This window comes from Squalius cephalus (assembly GCF_949319135.1).
Source record: "Squalius cephalus genome assembly, chromosome: 5".
NCBI classification, from domain to species: Eukaryota; Metazoa; Chordata; class Actinopteri; order Cypriniformes; family Leuciscidae; genus Squalius; species Squalius cephalus.
In genome coordinates this window covers 19,163,635-19,183,528 of record NC_137126.1, presented here as the reverse complement: position 1 = coordinate 19,183,528, position 19,894 = coordinate 19,163,635, and the positions used below count along the sequence as shown (strand labels likewise).

General features: G+C 37.8%; 1 protein-coding gene across 1 annotated transcript; it reads left to right on the top strand.

Annotated features, from left to right (window-relative positions):
* The first annotated feature begins 5,751 nt into the window (after positions 1–5,751).
* ptar1 (protein prenyltransferase alpha subunit repeat containing 1) lies at positions 5,752–19,267 on the top strand. The gene is made up of 7 exons (XM_079871277.1): positions 5,752–5,928; positions 6,761–6,930; positions 7,229–7,295; positions 7,846–7,950; positions 10,262–10,490; positions 14,314–14,603; positions 16,688–19,267. Exons 1-7 carry the CDS (start codon positions 5,843–5,845, stop codon positions 17,031–17,033), a joined length of 1,293 nt encoding a protein of 430 aa, XP_079727403.1. The 5' UTR covers positions 5,752–5,842; the 3' UTR covers positions 17,034–19,267.
* The last annotated feature ends 627 nt before the right edge of the window (positions 19,268–19,894 follow it).

Here is a 19,894-nt window from a genome sequence, read left to right as displayed (position 1 = left end):
TTTCTTAAATGATTCTTAGAAACTCAAGAGAACAGGGCCAAGCTATAAAACTTATTTCTATAGCTCCTACAGTTTCAGGAGAATTAACTAAATCATTTAAAAGGTTCCTACAGACTCATGAAAAAGGCCCAAAAGACCAAACCCTATACAGTTTCTCCAATCTCTGGACGAACGGACTAAATTGTTTCTTTAACAATTCCTTCAGACTCCAGAGAAAGGACCAAACTTATACTTTATTTCAATAGCTCCTACAATCCCATGAGAACGGACCAAACCTCTTTCTTAAATGACTCTTAGAGACTCAAGAGAACAGAGCCAAGCTATAAAACTTATTTCTATAGCTCCTACAGTTTCAAGAGAATTAACTAAATAATTTAAAAGGTTCCTACAGACTCATGAAAAAGGCCCAAACCTAAAATTCTCAACAATACACAGTATGTGTGACTACACTACAAATCTTTACTGGTCTACTATTATTCTTTTCAGAAGATGTTCTTTTAGACAGCTGATAAGTTTCACTCACCAAATTAGGATATTTGAGACCGGATCCAGTTGATTCAAATAAATTGTCCACAGATGCAATCTTTTGAACTTCAGATACTCGAAAACTATTCCGTTAACTTCTTGTTGCAGCTGGTGAGTTCTTGGTTTACTCCTTGTTGCAGTTGGTGAGTTCTCTTCTTGTCAGTGTCTCCTGGCTGGCTCGCCAAATTGTTAGATTTTGGTGTATTTGGCCGAGCAGTGGTTTGGGTGGCTCGCCAATGTATTCGATTTCTCCAATACATAAAATAAGTAAGCTTGACCAGTGTTCTTGTGGGGAGAAGAATTTATTGAAGGTTTGTAGTGTAGCAGTCCTTCAGTAGCGATGTTAGCATGTCGCCCTTCAACAATCTTAACCCAACGTTCTGTGTCTGAGACAGAACTTTAAACATGAAGACAAAAGGGCTACAAACAAAGGAAAACTTTTAGGACCTCCCACAGGAGATCGATCTATACTACAATCTACCTTGAGCAATGTGGTTTCACACCCATCAGTTTCTATGGGCCATTTGTCTGTGTGAGCCATATGACTGTGGGCCATTTGGTTCACACCTTTACAGACACAGACAGAGTGCATTACATCTGATACACAGTCACAATGTAAATTAATCTGATGACTGAAAATACAAAGTAAATTAATCTGATGACTGAAAATACAAAGTCTATCAGTAGTTTGTTGAAGTCAATGTAGGCTAAACTGTAAACTGTCAGAGTCTGATTACATGCCTGTGTCTTTCATTTGTGCAAACTACAAAAGGTGGTTTAGCAACAGTGCCATGGTTTGTTTAGTCATATCAAGAAAATAAGAAGATCTGCACTGGTAGCTCTCACTGGTGAATTCAGTTGTAGGTCTTCCTTATCTAATCATATTACATTCATATTTTATTGATAACATCCTAGGTGCTTTCAAACATTTGGAACATCAGACATGTCCTCTTTTTTTTCTTTAACAAATTCATGCAGACATTCACTTGCACTGTAAAAGGTATGACATGCCAGTTCAGTGGGAGATGGAGACAGACAGTGAGCAGCACTGGAACTGAACACAATTTTCCCTCAGTTTTCTGCACTTACCTCATTTCACCTTTAAGCAAAACTAAACTAAAGACTGTCTAAATGTAATACATGAACTCAAACCATTGATTTCATCATACATAGTATTAACATTGAACTTATAGGGTCAATCTAATTGCATTAAAAAGCAGTAAAAGTTAAGGTCACATTAGTTTGTTATGTTCATTTTCTATTGACAATAGAGTAGCAATGTATGAAGCACAGCTCAAACTGAAGTCATTTTTTAAACCAATTCACTGTAATGTTTAAGTCATTTCAACTTAAATTACATTAAACTGACTAAAAAAATGAGTTGAATCTTGTGTAACATAAAAAAGTTTTACAAAAGCTTAACTTATTTCGATGAGTTAAAGCAGTGTAATGTCGTCATAACTTATTGATCATATAATTTTTTACAGTTTCTGTATAGGTCCACCCATTACGAAATCAGTAAGGGAAAACTTTCACCCGCACGTGAAATATTGAAATGACTGGATTTTTCAATAATTCACCAAACAATAGTAAAATTTGACCGCACTTTTACAATCAAAACATAGAACATCAGGTAAGTCAGTGTATATTGATATCATAACGTATTTGTAACATATAATTGTCACTTAAAAATAATAACTTAATAATAAATTAAGTGTATACTGTATTAGAAAAGTGAAACAAACTCCTCCAGTGATTAATAAAGGCGATATGACTTGTAAATGGAGGCATTGATTTATACAGGAAAATGTGTAAAGTCGTGCACCTTGAAACAGTTACCTCCAAAAGGCAGACATGCTAACTTTATGTGGGTCACTCAGGATACTGTGGTTGTCTCCACACTGTAATATTGTGCCTTTCTCTGGTAGTGGAAAATGATGTCATGCTTCTCATTGAGTTGTATCACAACAAATCTGCCATAGCAACAAAAGGTCTGTGCCACTTTTTAGGTATCAAAGCCTTAAGCCACAGGAAATGTGCAATAAAAACCTTGCATACAGTATGTCTGGAAAGAGAACAAGATCCTCCTCAAATTAAAATAGTGTAATGTAAAGACCATGCAGCGTTGGTTTTTGAGATCGTGCAGAAGCATTCATTTATTAAATGGGTTTAATTAAACATCGTGCAGAAAAGATTCCATTTAAAAACTCTCAAAGAGGAAACTGCATGTCATGAGCAAAAGAGGTTTTTAGGTCACTACTGAACTGAATCCCCCTAAATATCACCAAGTGTTTCTACCCCATTGCAGCTGATTTGTCAGGTCAGTGCCTTCTGAATCAGGCTTCCTGTCAATCGTGGGCCTGATTGGTATCGATTTACTGTAACATATAGCAGAACACATGACCCAATCTTCAGTCATTATATGATCACTTATCCTAACACATTTGCATTTAGTTAAACACATTATGCTGACAGCTTCGCAAATTCACTCTTGCATGTTTTTCTGTGAATAGCCTACAAATGACCACAGGAAATTTCCTCTCCAGTTATCTTTATCTCTATTTCCCGTTCAAAATGAGAAGAAGCTTTGGGAGAAACTGTTTTGAAGTGTATACTCTGTCCCTTGGGGCTCAAAGGTAAGCTCCACATTTATAGGGCACTGTCCTATTAAGGGAATGAAAGAGCGAGTTAAGTAGATGTGAGGAAAGGAAACACAGCCTTGAGATAAATAAAGACATAACATCAGTTCAATGGTCCTGTAATCAGTGACACTCAGTTGCATCATCTGTAAAGATAACAAACCAGGGAAAGGATCTGGTCACAGAGAGCAAATGATAAGATAGACGCTCATATCACTACTCATTTTGGAATATATTTACAATTAATTTTGGGATTTTCATTATTTTTGAGACAAATAATGTACTTATTACTAATTGGTACAATTATTTGGGGGACAATAATTCAATTCTTATCCATTCCCCCAAATGAGTCTCCCAATGCAACACTCATTTATCACATACAGATAATCCAAATCAGCTAAATTTATTAAGGTGAGATAAAAGCAAATCTTTACAGATGAAGTTGTCATTCTGTTGTGATGATTCATAACTTCTGTATTGAGATGCTGGATCTTAAAATCCAGAATGAATTATTAGTCTTATTAATACTATAATCATACTCAATTCTTAAAGTGCAAGATTACATTTCATAATTTATTATGCAACAACTCCTGCAAATACTATTAATCAAAAGCAAGGCCAAAAGAACTGTCAGCTTAGCTGCATCTCCTGGATCACAGTGAACTCTTGTTACCTATATTGTGTAACGACTGGAACATGTTCATAAAAAAAAACTTTCTGTGAGCATTTAAATAGTTATGCTATTATGCTATGATGATAAACACTTCATCCTGTTTCTCCAAACATCAGGAAAACTTCACTTTCTCACAGTTTCTTTTAGTGAGAATGATAAGCCAACACCAAATACAAACTTCAATAAATAAACTAAACTAGTTAGCTTAGCTTTACAATTTAAGTTGTTTGTCTGTTTAGAAACTGCTATACATCTACTTATGGGGTAACACCAGTCAGTTTAAGTTTTTTTATCATCTCATATCAAGAACTGGAACTCATCCACAAACTGTCATGATGAAGAGTAATTCAGTTCTGTTCCAGATTACCATCTCAACACACCAGACCCAGACCAAAAACCACGTCTCCCTCTACTGGTATTCACTGTAACATCAGTCTGGTCCCTTCAATAACAACACGCATGCGGCATATGCACACCTAAGTGACAGGAGTGTTGATATTAATGATAATAATAATAAAAGTTGCAGGATAAAATGCAGGGTGATGGTGATGGGTAAATTAGAGTGTAATGTATTGATTCTAAATCCAGCAACATCAGTGTTACAATGTTGAAGTTTGTTGAGGATGAGGTGTGAAGCTTAAAAGTTTGTATGTAAACTAGGACTAATACATAAACTTTTAAGCATATAGTGTAATGATTAGTTCATGTCATTGAAGAAAACATATAACATATGTGTTTTCTATATAGGCCTATTTATAAAAGAGGCTACAAGTGTGTTTACCAAATCAGTGTATCGTTTGGCTTGTTGTATAGGAGTAAAATAGAGTAAGCTGTGATGACCTGATATATGCATGACTTTGACCTGAAAATTAATATTTAGTTTGATATTTGATTTTGATGGAAAAGAGAAAATATCCTGCCACCAACTTAAATGGCGGCTTTGATTGGTTATTTTCGTGAGTCACAGCCTGTCTTGTCAATTTTCCAATGCTTCCATGACACCAAGGGAGTTTTCTATTGTCATGGATGCGATTCCCATAGGGGTCTTGGCATTATTCAGAGCTAATACCCAAAACAGTTTGGCACCACTTTCTGCTTTTGATCCTATTTGATACTGCTATTGGCAGAGTTTCAATTTCTAATAAAACTATTCGTTCTTTATTATCAAATAAATATTGTCACCTTGCCAAACTGTATTGTTTACTGGAAAAGACTGGTGGAACAATTTAATTTTTTGCTTAATTTCATATAGCCTACTTAAATGTAAGGAAGTAAAACCCAACTTTTGTTCTTGTTCTTGAAAAAGAAATAAAAATATATATCTAGACAATTTTTCATACACATAGTACCAAAGCAATTAAAACTGTTTCTATATGTGAGTCCTTTAATAAATTTAAATAATGTTTAGCCCCCCCCATAACCAGAACAATACAATGAGACATATTCATTCAAAGTAAAAATGCAAAGTAACTTAAGTAAAATAAAAATAAAAACAGTACCAGAGGACAAGAACAAAATTACAACAGACAAAAGGAAAAGGGTGCTACTTTATACAACATCGTACCTGCTTACAATGTTTACTGTTAAACTAATTGCCCTTTTACTATGGCAATTACACAAAACAGAACAATAAAGCTTACATTATTTTTAAAGCAAGAAAAATTAGGTTTGGAGTCAGACCATTTCATTGAATGAGTGTGAAACTTCCCCATTAATTTAACAAATGTATGAAGTAGCCTACGCCTTATGATCATTGAAGTGTAGCCTATTATTATGTCAAATCAGTGTTCAATTTGTCTTAATTAAATGCTCCACATCAATCCAATATATGTTTGTATGTATGCATTATGCAATGGAAAAATGAATGAAATAGTTAGTGTCCTTTTCACCTTTACAGAAATTACAAGAGTAATCGACATCCCTCCAGCACATGTTTTACTGGATGACTGGGAAATGTCCCGGATGAGGTTGAGTCACCCGCGTTGACGTCACTCGGGCTCTGAAAATGGCTGAGTCGGAAGAGGAGGTGGATGTCTTGGTCCAGAGAGTTGTGAAAGATATCAATAACGCCTTTAAAAGAAACCCGAACATGTACGTATGTGATCTCTCATCGTTGTTTACCACGCGGTCGTCTAGTTTAATGCTTCCAGTGGTTCAGACCCTCGCGCTCAGCCGCAGGGAGAACATAGTGCAGCAGCCCGTGTAACTTGCGCAGGCAGTGGCTGGCTAACGGGCTACTAACCAGCTCTAACCCGCTGGCGCCCGGCGCAGGCCAGCAGCAGGTAGAGCTCACCGACCCTCGCTTTTAGACCAGCTCGTGTGATATGTTGTCTGGGATATCTGTTTAACTGCTCCGTGCAAACGCTGAAAGTTTTTCTGAGTGAAACGCGAAGTGAAAAGTGTGCATGCTTGTCATGTTACAGCTGTTGGTGCTTCTATCAGTTAACTTACTCGCTTGTCAGTTACTAAAGGGCGTGACGAGCTTCAAAACATTTAATGCTACATTTATTATCATCTTTCTCAATAATTGTCCATGTCTGTTTTTTGTTTTGTTTGTTTTTTCCTGGTATTTGGAGTGATAGATTCAATGGTTTCAACATTGTGGCTCTCTTGTGTATCCAAACATATCACTTTTGTGCACATATGAAACATATCTTGATTGCCTGTCTTTTTAAATGTTGCAATTGTTATTTTCCTGTGTGTTCCCTATTTGAAGGTCAGTGCCCTGTCCCAGTGATTTCATCTCACTCTTCTCTTATGACACTCTTGTATCTCTGCCAGAGAGATACATCTGTAATGACTCGGTGTCAGCTGAGATGTTTTGTGCATTGCCATTTGCCTTCAGCTCCTTAGTATTCAGCAGAGTTTCTTAAAATAGCCTTGTGACTTGTTCTGCTTTTTATCTTTTAAAATGTGTTCACAGTGATGAAATCGGCCTCATTCCGTGCCCCGAAGCCCGATACAACAGAAGCCCCATCGTCCTGGTGGAGAATAAGCTGGGAGTGGAGAGCTGGTGTGTCAAGTTCCTGCTGCCCTATGTGCATAATAAACTCCTGCTCTACAGGCAGAGAAAGCAGTGGCTCGACCGGGAAGGTAGGACGAAGGTTTATTGGGTTAGATTGTTCAGCCGGCTCACATTGCCGTGACCTTATGCTACCTTCTCGTGCTGTCGGAAATTTCCTACTTCCCACTTCTGAAGTTGAGATTTCAAGCTCATCACATTTGAATTTTGACTTGAGAGGGCGTTCATGTCCTGTTTTTTTAACTAGCAAACTAGTATTAACTATAATTCCGACAGCACATGAAGGCAGCATAAGTCTTTATTAAAAGATGGCTGTTCCTACAACAGTTCAGACTGAAAAAAAATGATTTCTCTCTCCTTCTCTTCAAGCACTGGTAGATATAACCTGCACATTGCTTCTATTAAACCCAGATTTTACCACTGCGTGGAATGTCAGGTACATTTTCATTGTATTTCATGATTGTTACCTGAAAACCTTCATATATTTTCTTAATGATCATGTACATCTATGGTATTTATTCACTTATTTATTTTAGAAATTCTCTCTCTTTCTTCACTTTGATGTCAGGATTCAGTGTCATTTTATTGCGCTGAATGTGTCATTGCTGTTATCTTTAGAAAGTCGTGTCTAATTTGGGACATTAAAAGACATCAAAAGGCTGCTGCTACATTGAACTCTAAATGTGGCTTTTTCATAATTTCAGAGATGGGGAGCAATTATTTCCACAAATTCACTGCTTTGCTAACATTTAGTTTTGTACAGGAAACACTATGGATATTTAATCCATGCCTGGTTTAAGAAAGCAGCTTTACTATTCTTTACTTGGATTTTTATATAAAAATCTTGACTGAATGTCTTTAAGCTAATGTTGCATGGAAGAAACATATCGTCCAGGAGGTGGTGCTGTACTGTTTTATTTGGTTGTTTTGATTTTGCATATCTTTGTGAATTCATCTGGGCATTGATGAACTTGTATGTTTTGTAGGAAAGAGCTCCTGCAGTGTGGCGTGTTAAACCCAGAAAAGGACCTTTACCTGGGCAAACTAGCACTATCTAAGCATCCTAAAAGCCCAGAGACATGGATACACAGGTTAGAGGATTTAAAAAAAATTTAGGCATGAATTTAATTTATCTTAAAGGGGACCTATTATGCAAAATTCACTTTCACATGGTGTTTGAACATAAATGTGTGTCGGCAGTGTGTGTGGACAACCGCCCTATAATGGTAAAAATCCACCCACTCCTCTGTTTTCAATCCCCATAAATATAAGCAGTGTCTCAGATCAAGCCAATTGCAGATTCTAGCTTTTGTGATGTCACAAATAAGCATAGACCTCGGCCTGAGTGAGCTGTACTCAGTCCGCCATGTTTATCTCCTCGCCAGAGCATTTAACAGCAGCATTCATGTAAGAAAAGTGTTCTTATTAAAGCTAAGTTAATTCAGTCAAGAGCAGCGAGTGATTTTCTGTTCATTTTAACATCATATATAGCAGAAGGTACTGTATATTACACTGCTTTCACTTTAATACTCAGATCTAATATACACATGCAATTTCTTTACTTGCTGTTTACGTTCACACACATAACCGACTGTTTCTGTGAACTTTGTTTGACATAACCTTGAGTATATTTGACAGTTTAAGCGCAATAAGACGTGAAAGAGAAGTTAGTTTAATACTCAAGGGACGCGCCATCTGACATCCTGCTTTCTGTATGTGTGCTTCGGATGTGTGCGTTTAGAAAACCATATATCAGAAGTTTAGACTGTATTGGCTTTAAAATGCATACAGATAATAAACTTTCATGATGATGAACTGCTATGTCAAATGAGTGTGACCGCGATAGAGATGATAATCAAAACCAAATAGATGTTTTAGTTTTTAGCAGAGTATCTGAGGCACGAGCTGTACAGGCATAAAAACAACATGATTTTCCTACCACTAAAATATTAGCATTTACAACATGGTATAATAAATTATCTGTGGGATATTTTGAGCTGAAACTTCACAGACACATTCTGGGGACACCTGAGACTTATATTACATCTTGTAAAAAGGGGCATAATAGGTTCCCTTTAAATCGGGGCCCACAATGTCATGTCACAAGATGGCTGAAAAAAAAAGGGAAAGCATATCTTCATTTCTATTTTATTTTTTGCATTATTTGTAGAGAATATAAGTGTATTTTGATCAAACAAATTTTTTTTAATAATATAAATGGATATAGTGGAACGTTTACATTCGGCCCACAGCCCTCAATCAAGTTTGATTTTTGTTTTTTCATAATAAAATGTTTGGGCATTTTTTTAATATCTTAAATAAAAAAATCAATATACTTTTTTTGTAACTATGAATAAATATAATAGAAAAATGAAATTCAGTGAAGGCACCTGCTTTAGTGCACTGAGGGTTTATTGTGTGACTCTCCCAAGATGTTCTGCTTTTAGTGTATACAGTTAAATGAGGTCTTTTAAAATATTAAATTACACATTATAGAAGTGCTGCGTTCTGCACGCTTCTAGTGTCCTATTTTTCCAGAGTACTTTAGTTCACCATTAAATTAGATGAGTCTGAATTTTCAAATAGTGATGTATAAAAAAACGAATAATAAATTAGGCATTAAGAAATTAATAATGGAATAGTTTGATGTGCTGTACCGGAAAATGTGCCCTGCTTTCATGTAGCTGTATTTGTACGGTAGAGACAATGCTCTCAAACTGGCTGAAACGAAAGCAGTGTCCAGGCAACCATGAAATGAAACCGGCTGCAGTTGCAGACCTCTTGCAACATGTCAACAATGGCACTGTCTGAAGCAGAATTTCGTCACTACTGCAAGGGCAAGGGCAAACCAATTTACTTAAGTCCCTGGAACACTATTAAACACCCGTAGCTTGCGCAACTGACAAGACTGAGAAATTATTTGTACCTGCAGGACACATTGGAGCTGTCAGATATTTTGCAAATAAGTACTTGAATTCAAATTGGATCAGGTTATTGTCTGCAGATGATATTGTGTCGTCAGATATTCAGGGTGCTGAGATAATATGGGCTAATAATATTTTTTTTGTGGTGATTTTTGCTTTTATTGTGATAGGATAGTATAGAGTGGACAGGAAGCGAGGTAAGATATAGAGGGGGGACGGGATCGGGAAAGGTCCACGAGCCGGGATTTGAACTCTGGTCGCCCGAAGCGCAACAGCGCTATATGTCGGCGCGCTGCCCATGAGGCTATCGGCGTTGTCAATCTGGGCCAATTTAAAACTCTTTTGAAAGAATAATTTTTTTTAGAATTTGCTGATTTTTGCTCTCTTAAATAAAACCATAAGTGTGTTAAATTTCTTGTGCATCCAGACATATGTTTATGATCAGTTTGCTGAATTTGTTTGTGTTGTGTGGACACAGGCGCTGGGTGTTGCAGCGGCTACAGAACGAGTGCTCTGGACAAGAACTGAAGGATCAGGCTGAACCCAGAGGAGACGCTGTGAGCAGGAGACGGTGTGAGCGACTGCAGAGAGCCTTGCAGGAGGAGATGAAGGTCTGCGCAGATGCAGCCGGCCGTTACCCCAGCAACTACAATGCCTGGTCTCATCGCATCTGGGTATTGCAAAACATGGCTAAAGGCAATCTGAAGGTAGGCCATCTCAGTCCACTCCATGTCCGTGTAATTCATCATAATGACTGAAAACATGTGTCTGTTAGATCTTGCTTTGTTTGTGTACGTCTCAAAGATTAGGTTTGTTTTGGATTACTTTAAGGAATGATGGATCACACTGGTACATCATCAGTTGTGTTACAAGGAAGGCAACATGACATGGTTATTTATGAGGTTGATAAATCTACCTGAGCCTTTGATGATCTTGATACCTTTCTTCTCCACTTGAATTAACTTGGGAAGAGACCTGATTACAGAATCAGTTTTCTGTCTTATTAGCTTTGTTTATTTTCCTCCAGAAAGAGCTGAGTGATGTTAGTCAGGACAGCTTATTGGCTCTTAGGGGGTCACTAAGTGCCAGACCTTTGATGTGTGCTTATTCTTAATTGGATACGAAATTAGGCAAATGTTATGGGGCTCAATCCCAGCAAAAGGCCCTCGTATAAAAAGGATGAGCCTGCAGATTTAATGATCCAGGACTAAACCGACTTGAACCAGTCTGAGCCATTCATAGGCTATTTCAGGATAATTGGGTTATGCGGCTGTCATCTTACATTTCTGCATGTCTTGTTTGGTACTATTTTCTTTAGTCTGAATTTCCATCCTAGATCTCTAGTATGTTCTTTACTGAGTTTTACAATCTAAATGAAATCATGGTGAAATAAAGTCTGTGATGTTAAAGCTGCAGTCCGTAACTTTTTTGGATTAAAAATTATCCAAAATAAATTTGAGCAAGTACATAACCAGCCAGTGTTCAAAACTATCTGCTTGCCTTAGCTCGATTCAAAACAGTAAGCTTGTAATAATGTTTTTGATTCCAGTGGTACTGGTGTATTTCCATGGGAAATTTGAGCATGTCTTTGCGTCATTACGTCACATCTGTACACATAAAGAAGGTGTCTCGGCTAGTAGGCCATGTTGCGTGTGAGGATGTTGGAGGTGGAGATTTATAGCCTTTGCTCACAGCACTTGATATAATTAAACTTATCAACTTGATGGCGGATCGATCCAGAAATGTTCAAACGACAATCACCAGTGACAACTGGAGATTCACCCGTTGTAAAATGCAAAAGACTTCGGACTTCGGAGAGGCTACAGAAAAAAAGAGACTGCAACCGTTCCCATGGTAATGACACATATATGTGACTGAAATTAGATTAGTGTTTCCGCTACATTCAATCTGCCGTGCTGGTCTGCCACACCAAAAATCATCCCGCCACGGCTGCAGCTTCTCAGTGAGGTCCAATATTGTGCATACTATTGTGTTATTGTTAAAGGGATACTTCACCGTTTTTTCATATTAAACTATGTTATTCCCTTAACTAAGACGAGTTGATACACACCTCTCTCATCTCAGTACGTGCACTTAATCGCTCTGGAGCGCGGTGACACTTTGATAGCACTTAGCTTAGCCCAGTATATTCAGTGGTATCTAACAGCAATGAATTTAGAAGTGACCAAACACGTCAACGTTTTCCCTATTTAAAAACAGTTACATGAGTAGTTATACGACCAAGTATGGTGACACAAAATAAAACGTGGCGCTTTTCTAAGCGGGTTAAAAAGGATAACTATAATGTAGGGCGCAATAGCACTTTTGGGAGTACTTCGACTTCGACTTCCACTGAATATACTGGGCTAAGCTAAGTGCTATCAAAGTGTCACCGCGAGCCAGAGCGATTGAGTGCACGCACTGAGATGAGAGAGGTATGTATCAACTCGTCTTAGTTAAGGGAATAACATAGTTTAATATGAAAAAATGGTGGAGTATCCCTTTAAGCTCCGCTAAAGGCATAAAAAACATTGTAAAGCACCATAAAGTTTCCATGCACTATATTCCAAGACTTCTTAAGTCATTCGATAGCATAATGTGAGGTAAAAATGAATATTGAAGTCGTTAAAGTTAATGGAAACTCATCTGTCCTCAGTCATTCTCCATTCAGCATTCAAACAGCGCGTTGTGTTCGCTTACGACAGTAACACGATGACACTCTCTCCAAGATCAATGTTCCCATTATTATACTTTATTTGTAGATAAAGGTCTATGGTTTGCATAAAATGACTTTATCTTGCTGGAGTTTATTGCGCTTTCTAAATCATGTTCCTTTCTCCCGGGTGTCTGTTAGATTACAGCACTGGAGTCGAGAGCACTATGAATTGTTCTTCATGCGCACCGTAACTGAAATTTAAAACTGTTAAAAGAAAAGGCTCAATAAACTGTTGCATAGATATAATACACTAAGCATCAAATATCTCTTCGCTTTGTGCTTTGAACTTTTCAATGCGAAGCGCTGCACGCTGTGACTTTGCGTTGCTTCAAGTGCATCATTCTGCGCTCTGGATGCGCATAATCGCTTTGCCGCTCTAAATTGGAGCCTTTCATATTATAATATTTAGGGGAGGTTTAAACACCTGGGGCAAGGGGGTGTGGCCCATGGGAATTTGCACGGTTTGAAGTGATATGATAAGTGATCGTTAGATTGAATCAGCGCGATGTACTGCAATGCTTTTTTTTCCCTTAGTTGGACAGAACAAAAGTGGATGTTACTTGTTCAGATGGCATTTTCCGGCGAAAATTCTTATGTTGGTCATACTTCCAAAAAGTAGAATCTGTGATTTCGAATGACAGTATCCACACCGTGACTGACAGCCGCACATTGTCCTCACAACATTGAATTTATCCGCACTGTGCCGTGCAGAGGCACAACCCACGTAAAGTTGATAATTCCGCAAATAACTGCAATTGCAGATTTTGAACAGAGATACTACAGCTTTAAAATACTTTCTCTGTTATCGGCTTATATTGGATATTTAATTGTGCATGCTCGGGTCCTTTACTTTTATTTTTAGATCACCCTTTCTGTCATCTAACACTCACTTAAAGCTAATCTTTATTAGCACAAAAGGTTTAACATCACTTAAATGTAACTTTTAGCCAATCTCAAAATGAATATTCATTATGTCTTGTGCATAAATTCCCTTTTAAAATGCATTTAAAGCATTTAAAATGATTGATTCAGGTTTAGTGTTTAATTTTTATTTATTTATTTAGACAAAATTGTATATATATTTTATATCAGCCATTTATCAGTTATTTGTTGTAACTTAAAAAATGGCTTGTTGCTGGACAGAAATGTAATAGCCTAAGCATCCTCAATTTTTGCAGTGCTACAGAAATTACTCACTTTTGCCTTTTAGAATTTTTGCACATTTTAACGATGTGTAGTAACTAATAGGCATACTGTATTTTTGCATAACATTTTTGAGGTTTTTGAATAAATTGATATGTTGACATCCATAGTTCTTACATCTTAGACTACGTGCCTGCGCACATATATATTCAAATGCGCATAGCCGCATACCTATAGACTGAACACATAATATGCATGTGCGTGGCGTCATCGTTTTCACAGATTTTGCGTTCTCGAGCCATCAAACACTGTTGTGTCGTGCAAATGAGTGGCCAGAACGCATTCAGAGTTTTCTGTTTTTAGTTAAAATGGTGTCCTGTAAGCTGCCCCTTAAGTTAATAACTAATGATCTTTGCAACGGAAGTGAATCAATCAAAGCTAACTTTAGCTGGACAATAACTTTACTCTAGAGCTGCTGTAAAGCCAAAAAATCTTTAATTTCCTATTATCACTGTAAAGCTGCTTTGAAACAATCTATATTGTTAAAAGCGCTATATAAATGAAGGTGACTTGACAACTTGGCAACTGAACAATAACGTAAAATTTTGCTGTAACAACCTGAAGCATGATTACGTTAAATAAAGATAATACTCTGTGACTTTATACTCCAGGTTCTGCATGATGAGCTGTCCTCCACCCGACTCTGGGTGTCCATGCACGTGTCAGATCACAGCGGCTTCCACTACCGTCAGCACCTGCTCAGAGCTCTGTCCAGAGAGCTGAGCCAGGCTGGTGAGAGGGACCTCCACCCCACCCAGCAGCCGAACGGAGAGAGCTCGGCGGGAGCGTCTGATGACAACCACCGGAATGACGTCATCCCTCAGCTCTTCCATCAGGAGATGGAGCTCTGCACTGATCTCATCGAGTCATATCCGGGCCACGAGACGCTGTGGTGCCACAGGTGAGAGTGATCAGACAAAGTGTTTGAAGCCAGTAACAGATCTCCAGGTCTTGCTGTGCCGATAGTAGTCACAGAGTCAGGCAACATCAGACTGTGCTTCCACAAGTCTCACTGAAATACAGTGACTTTGTTTGCCAGAAGTCTGTCCTTGGCCCTCAGCTGATCTGGCCTGATGTGTTTATGGCTTACTGTTATAAAATGATGGATGGTCTTTTGCTGCAGAGTTGTAGCTCACAGAGGGAGAGGCAAGCAGTTTGCTAGATCTCTGTTTCTAGCTCTTTTAGTTTTTCCCCTTCCCAGCCTCGTCCCTCGTGTCTGATGCAAGGAGCAGCTGCTCAGTGAATGGTGTTTATATACCTTTAGCTTGTGTTTTTCCTCCTAGAGTGCATCATAGCAACAGATATATTTCATTTACAGGTCTGCTGTTAGTTTGAAGAGGTGAGATTATTGTTTGTGCAACATTTCACACCACTTAATGCTTAAACATGAAACATGAGGAATTAATAAAAAAAAAAAAGATTTTTCTAGTCCACTAGTATTCGCTCATTTAAGCGATTATTCGACTAATTGCACGTGCATATTAATAAGCCATATAAATCATAATAATGAGCCTTTAATTGCCTATATATAATACATAGCCTAATCAGCGCTCAAGCGCACACATAAAGCTTGCCACAGTGCACCGGCACAAGTAATGATTATGAATGTGTCATGAAAAAAACAACAGACTGTCTAAACATTTTTTTTGATAATGTTTTCTGCTTTTTCGGACAGTACGCCTGTATACAAATTACATAATCTGAAAATATTTATTTTCCATTTGAATTGGTTGGCAATCGCTTGACATTTCAAGCTTTCTATAGATATATTTCTCATGTCTGTGAGGCAAGTTTAAACTGAGTTTTGGTTTATTTTTTGACGAGCTCCAGTTCACAGAGACTGAGACGGCAGAAAGCGCATCCTGTTTGTTTTTTTTATTTTACATAGGCACTGTTTTCTTGTTATTGTGAGTTTAAACAAATAAAACAGTTTTGAATGATGTTTCACTCTTATCTGTATGACCAAAAATGACGGAGTATTTTAAGTTGTTTCTGCTGTTTAAGTGTCCGGCGTAAGTGCGCTATACTTTAGCTTCCACATTCTCACACAAACACTTTGATATGCGCCTAGCGCACATTTATTTAGGTTAATGTTAGAGTGAGCACGAGCAGCCAAGTTACTTACATGTTTCAAATGACAGGCCTATTTGAGGTCGATGGATGGAAAGGTGAATGTTTGGATTTCCTGACCGACATACTGTAATTACCATAAGGAACCGCCGAGAACGATTTGTCCCTCACGGACTGCGTGACTTAGCCACAAGTTTTTTTTTCTGCGACTAACTGACTTATAACAATTTTGGTCGACTACTGATTAATTGGAAATTAGGGAGCAGCTCTAAAAAGCACTATCATTAAAGTTGTCCATATATCCCATGCACTAAATTAAGTCTGGATAGCATATGATGGCATGTGACAAACTTTATTTTAGTTCTATTTTATAGTTTTGGATTTGTAAACATTTATTTTATGATTTTTTAAAAGTGAAAATAGTTGTAAATATAATAAAATAACAGTTATCAGATAAGGAAAAATTCAATGTTCAGGAATTCAGATTGTACAAAAATCACACCAAAGTTTTCTTGTTCCACCAGGAAAAGTAGTGGTTATCAGAACAGCCATTAAGCGCATTAACGCATCAATGAGATATTAGTTGCCACAATGTTCATCTCTGTTGCACAAACTGTATGTAATGTAGTCTGGGATGTATTTTCTTTTACTTTGGATTGTGTTTTTGTTTTTTTGTGGTTTTTAAAGATGAGGGCATGTCATAATTTGACATCAGGAACAAAAGTCAAAAGAAATGTTTTGTCGTCCTTTTTAAAAGTTGATAAGCCTATTTATTTTGTTATTCTAACATTGAGCATTGTATTTTCTCTGCGACAAACCTGTGACCCACCATAACTATAACGTAAAGAGCATTTTGTTGTATAGTAAACGGGTATGTGGTTTTTGAACAAACTCAAAACCAGGCTTCTTCAACAGGCGACATGTCTTTTACCTATGGCACCAGTGGCGGAGGGAGCACGTCCAGGGGGCAGGATCGCAGTCTCCACCTCTCACCCACACCGATGTCCTCCTCAGCGAGGAACCCTGTGACGACGGCAGCGCCTCCCAGGCCATGGACGTTGACTGTGTTCTGGATGGGAGCAAACACGGAAGCTACACGCAGGACACCAAGCGGCTAAAGCGGGGACCCCTGCTCCCCCACCCCGGACTTCCCTCCGAGCACTCGTTTGTCTCTAGAATCATCACAGGCTGCAGGAGCCCCGAGCAAAGCAGCTTTGCCATTTCCTACAGAAAGTGGCTGGACTCTGTTATAGGTCAGTAGCGTGAGAAACACTCCGCCCACCACAGTGTGGGAGAGCTGTGATAGGTCAATGTATTTCTGGCTCCAGCCGCCCACACCGGTTCTCTAAAAAAACGACTGGACTCCTCGGCCGGTTTGTCAGAGATGCCCTGCCGGAGCAAATTCCCACTCATGATGAAAACCCATGACCCGTCTCAACAGTGTAATGGTCTGTTTCAGCTGCTTTAGTTCAGGTACTGGATATCTCAGGTCTGTTTTCAGTGAACAATCTTTTTTTCTTTTTTTTTTTTTTTTTTTTTTTTTAATCAGAAGCTACAATTGTAGTTTTTTTTTCATATAGTTTTGTTGGTCTTAAAGTCTTCCACCACAAATCAATTACAGTATGCTCTCATCATGCTGTCTGCAGTTTTCTGATTCCTGTCGGGAGTCTTAAACGCACACTGTGGTGCAGACTTGAAAAGAACACTTAGAGCCCAAAGTGATTCTGACCCAGTTTCCCTCTTTTGTTTAATTGGGGGCAGACTGGCTCTGAATCCTGTCTACTGCTCGTCCCTTAACTTTTGTACCGTAGCATGAACATTTCAGTCAATTTCTTGACGTTTTGCTACAATAAGTGATGTGAGCACAATCATTGAATTTAAAGATTCTTGGAGCCATTTGATATAAAATATTAGGGCTAAAGTCAATAAAAACGGATTAATGCACATGAAATTGATAGCTGCTGTCCTCATTCAGGGGAGTTTGTATTATATGACATATCTATTGCAAGTTCAGCGTGATGATTCTTGGATGTTAATTAATGCTCCTGAAGCACATCATCTTCACTCATTGGAATAACAAAGGCGACGTTGTCACGTTGGACTAGTTTCAGCATTTAAGCACAAGTTTTGGGTTATAGTTCATCCAGCTGGTCTCACAGATGCATGGGTTTTCATGATGATAGGGAATTGCAGAAGTAGGAATAGTCTTTCTCAGCGTGGCCGCAGAAACAACAAGCTGCCATGTTCAAGCCCATTTGGTGCAGATTGGTGCTTATTCTCTGCACTGGGGAGAAGGGCCTGGGTTTACAAATGCTGCTTTTTGTTTAACACTATTTTGAACATAAAGGATATTTATGCAAATATGAAAAGTGAAATGTTGTGAGCTTCACTTACGTAATGATTTATTATGAAAGCTAATAAGCTATTAGACACTTATGGTTGACTCACTGTTACTCCGTAATTATTAAACTTGTAATAAACTTTGAAGTTTCACAGGCTCAGTCTCGCATTGACAACTTAATTCGTTCACAGCTTATAGTAGGTTGGGAAAATCTGAATAGACTTTATAATATATCGCTTTTAAATCAGGACAATGCCTTTTCCTATCATGTACGAAACTATTCTTGTTAGGTGATTCATTTTTAGCATTCTAGCAAAGCTTTTACAAAACCATGTTTTTCAGCATATCTATAGAAGGCTTGTAAGTTTCACTTCATAAAAATCTTTTACTGTTCTTCTTCCTCTTCTTTTTTTTTCCTGCACAGTTGCACAAGAGCTAGAATTCTGAAAGTATTTGAGTTATATCATTTCTAGACAGACTCTCCAGGACCATTTCAGAGTGATTTTCTCTGCATGTCTTGGACCCTGACACTTTTTTTTTTTTGAGATTTTTTGAGCTGCAGCAGCAAAATTGCAGGATGTCTGTCACCTCAAGAATAAAACCAGCTTTTCCTCCACACCGTTCCTCTGTATAACTACACTGACAGCGTCTGATCGTGTATCACTCTCTATAAGTACAGGTGTGGCACAGGGGCTTGTTTTAGATATTACGGTTTTAGCATCACTTTCCCCCCCTTCCCTGCATCTGCTGTTCAACAAACTCTGGTAACACTTTATTTTACAGTGTTACTGTTACATATGTTACATGTAGTTACTGTAGTAATAACTATAAATTATGCATAATTACATGCAAATAACCCTAATCCTAACCCTTTAGTAAGTACGTGTAGTTAATTAATATTACTCAGTAATTAAATGTATAATGACAGTGTAACAAAGACACCTTCAAATAAAGTGTAAGCCAAACTAATAGTCATATATGGAAGTATACAGTCTAAAACGAAAGGATCTGCATTTTAAATCAACAAATGCCGTCATATTTGCTCTGTAAGATCACTTTGCTATAGGTTTGCATACTTTATAGATAAAATTATTTGGTAATGCCATTACCTGAACCATAGTCATTGAGTCATGCTGATCTGTGGTTATCTTTTTGCATGCACATTATGTGTGTACTCTTGTACTGGGATCACATTGTTGTATTTGATTACATTTTATGATTATAACTTTTACTTTCATTGCCCATACTTGCAGAGAGAGAAAACATCACATTGATTTTTGGCTCCCACAGCAATTAAGATTTCGCTATTTGTAATAAGGCTATTTGTGATTTTCGAATGTATTGCCTACTATCTTAAACCCTTTATGGACAGTCTTACCAATTATATTGTTGATAATAATATTTATGTCTTTATATCTGTTCAGGACTTCCCACCTGACATGTATCTCTTCCTTGGCAGTTTCAGAAATGGTCCTAAGTAACCTTAGAGGTTTTAAAGATGTGTACATTAATGTGGATTACATTGAGGACGCACATAGCATTTCCAGTTGTGTTATATCAATTTCCATTGTTGTACAATATCATTTGCATAAACCAAGATCTTAAATTACTGGTACATCTATGCAGAAGCATCACAGAGTTCAATTAGCTTTAGAAAGAAAAAATGTAGCCTAAGGTTTTGTATTTTCTTTGTGTGTTGTCTGATAAGCTGATAAGGTACTGTAGGTTTTTACAGCCACGATAACCAACATTTCTTGCATCTCATCCATTATGTATTTTAT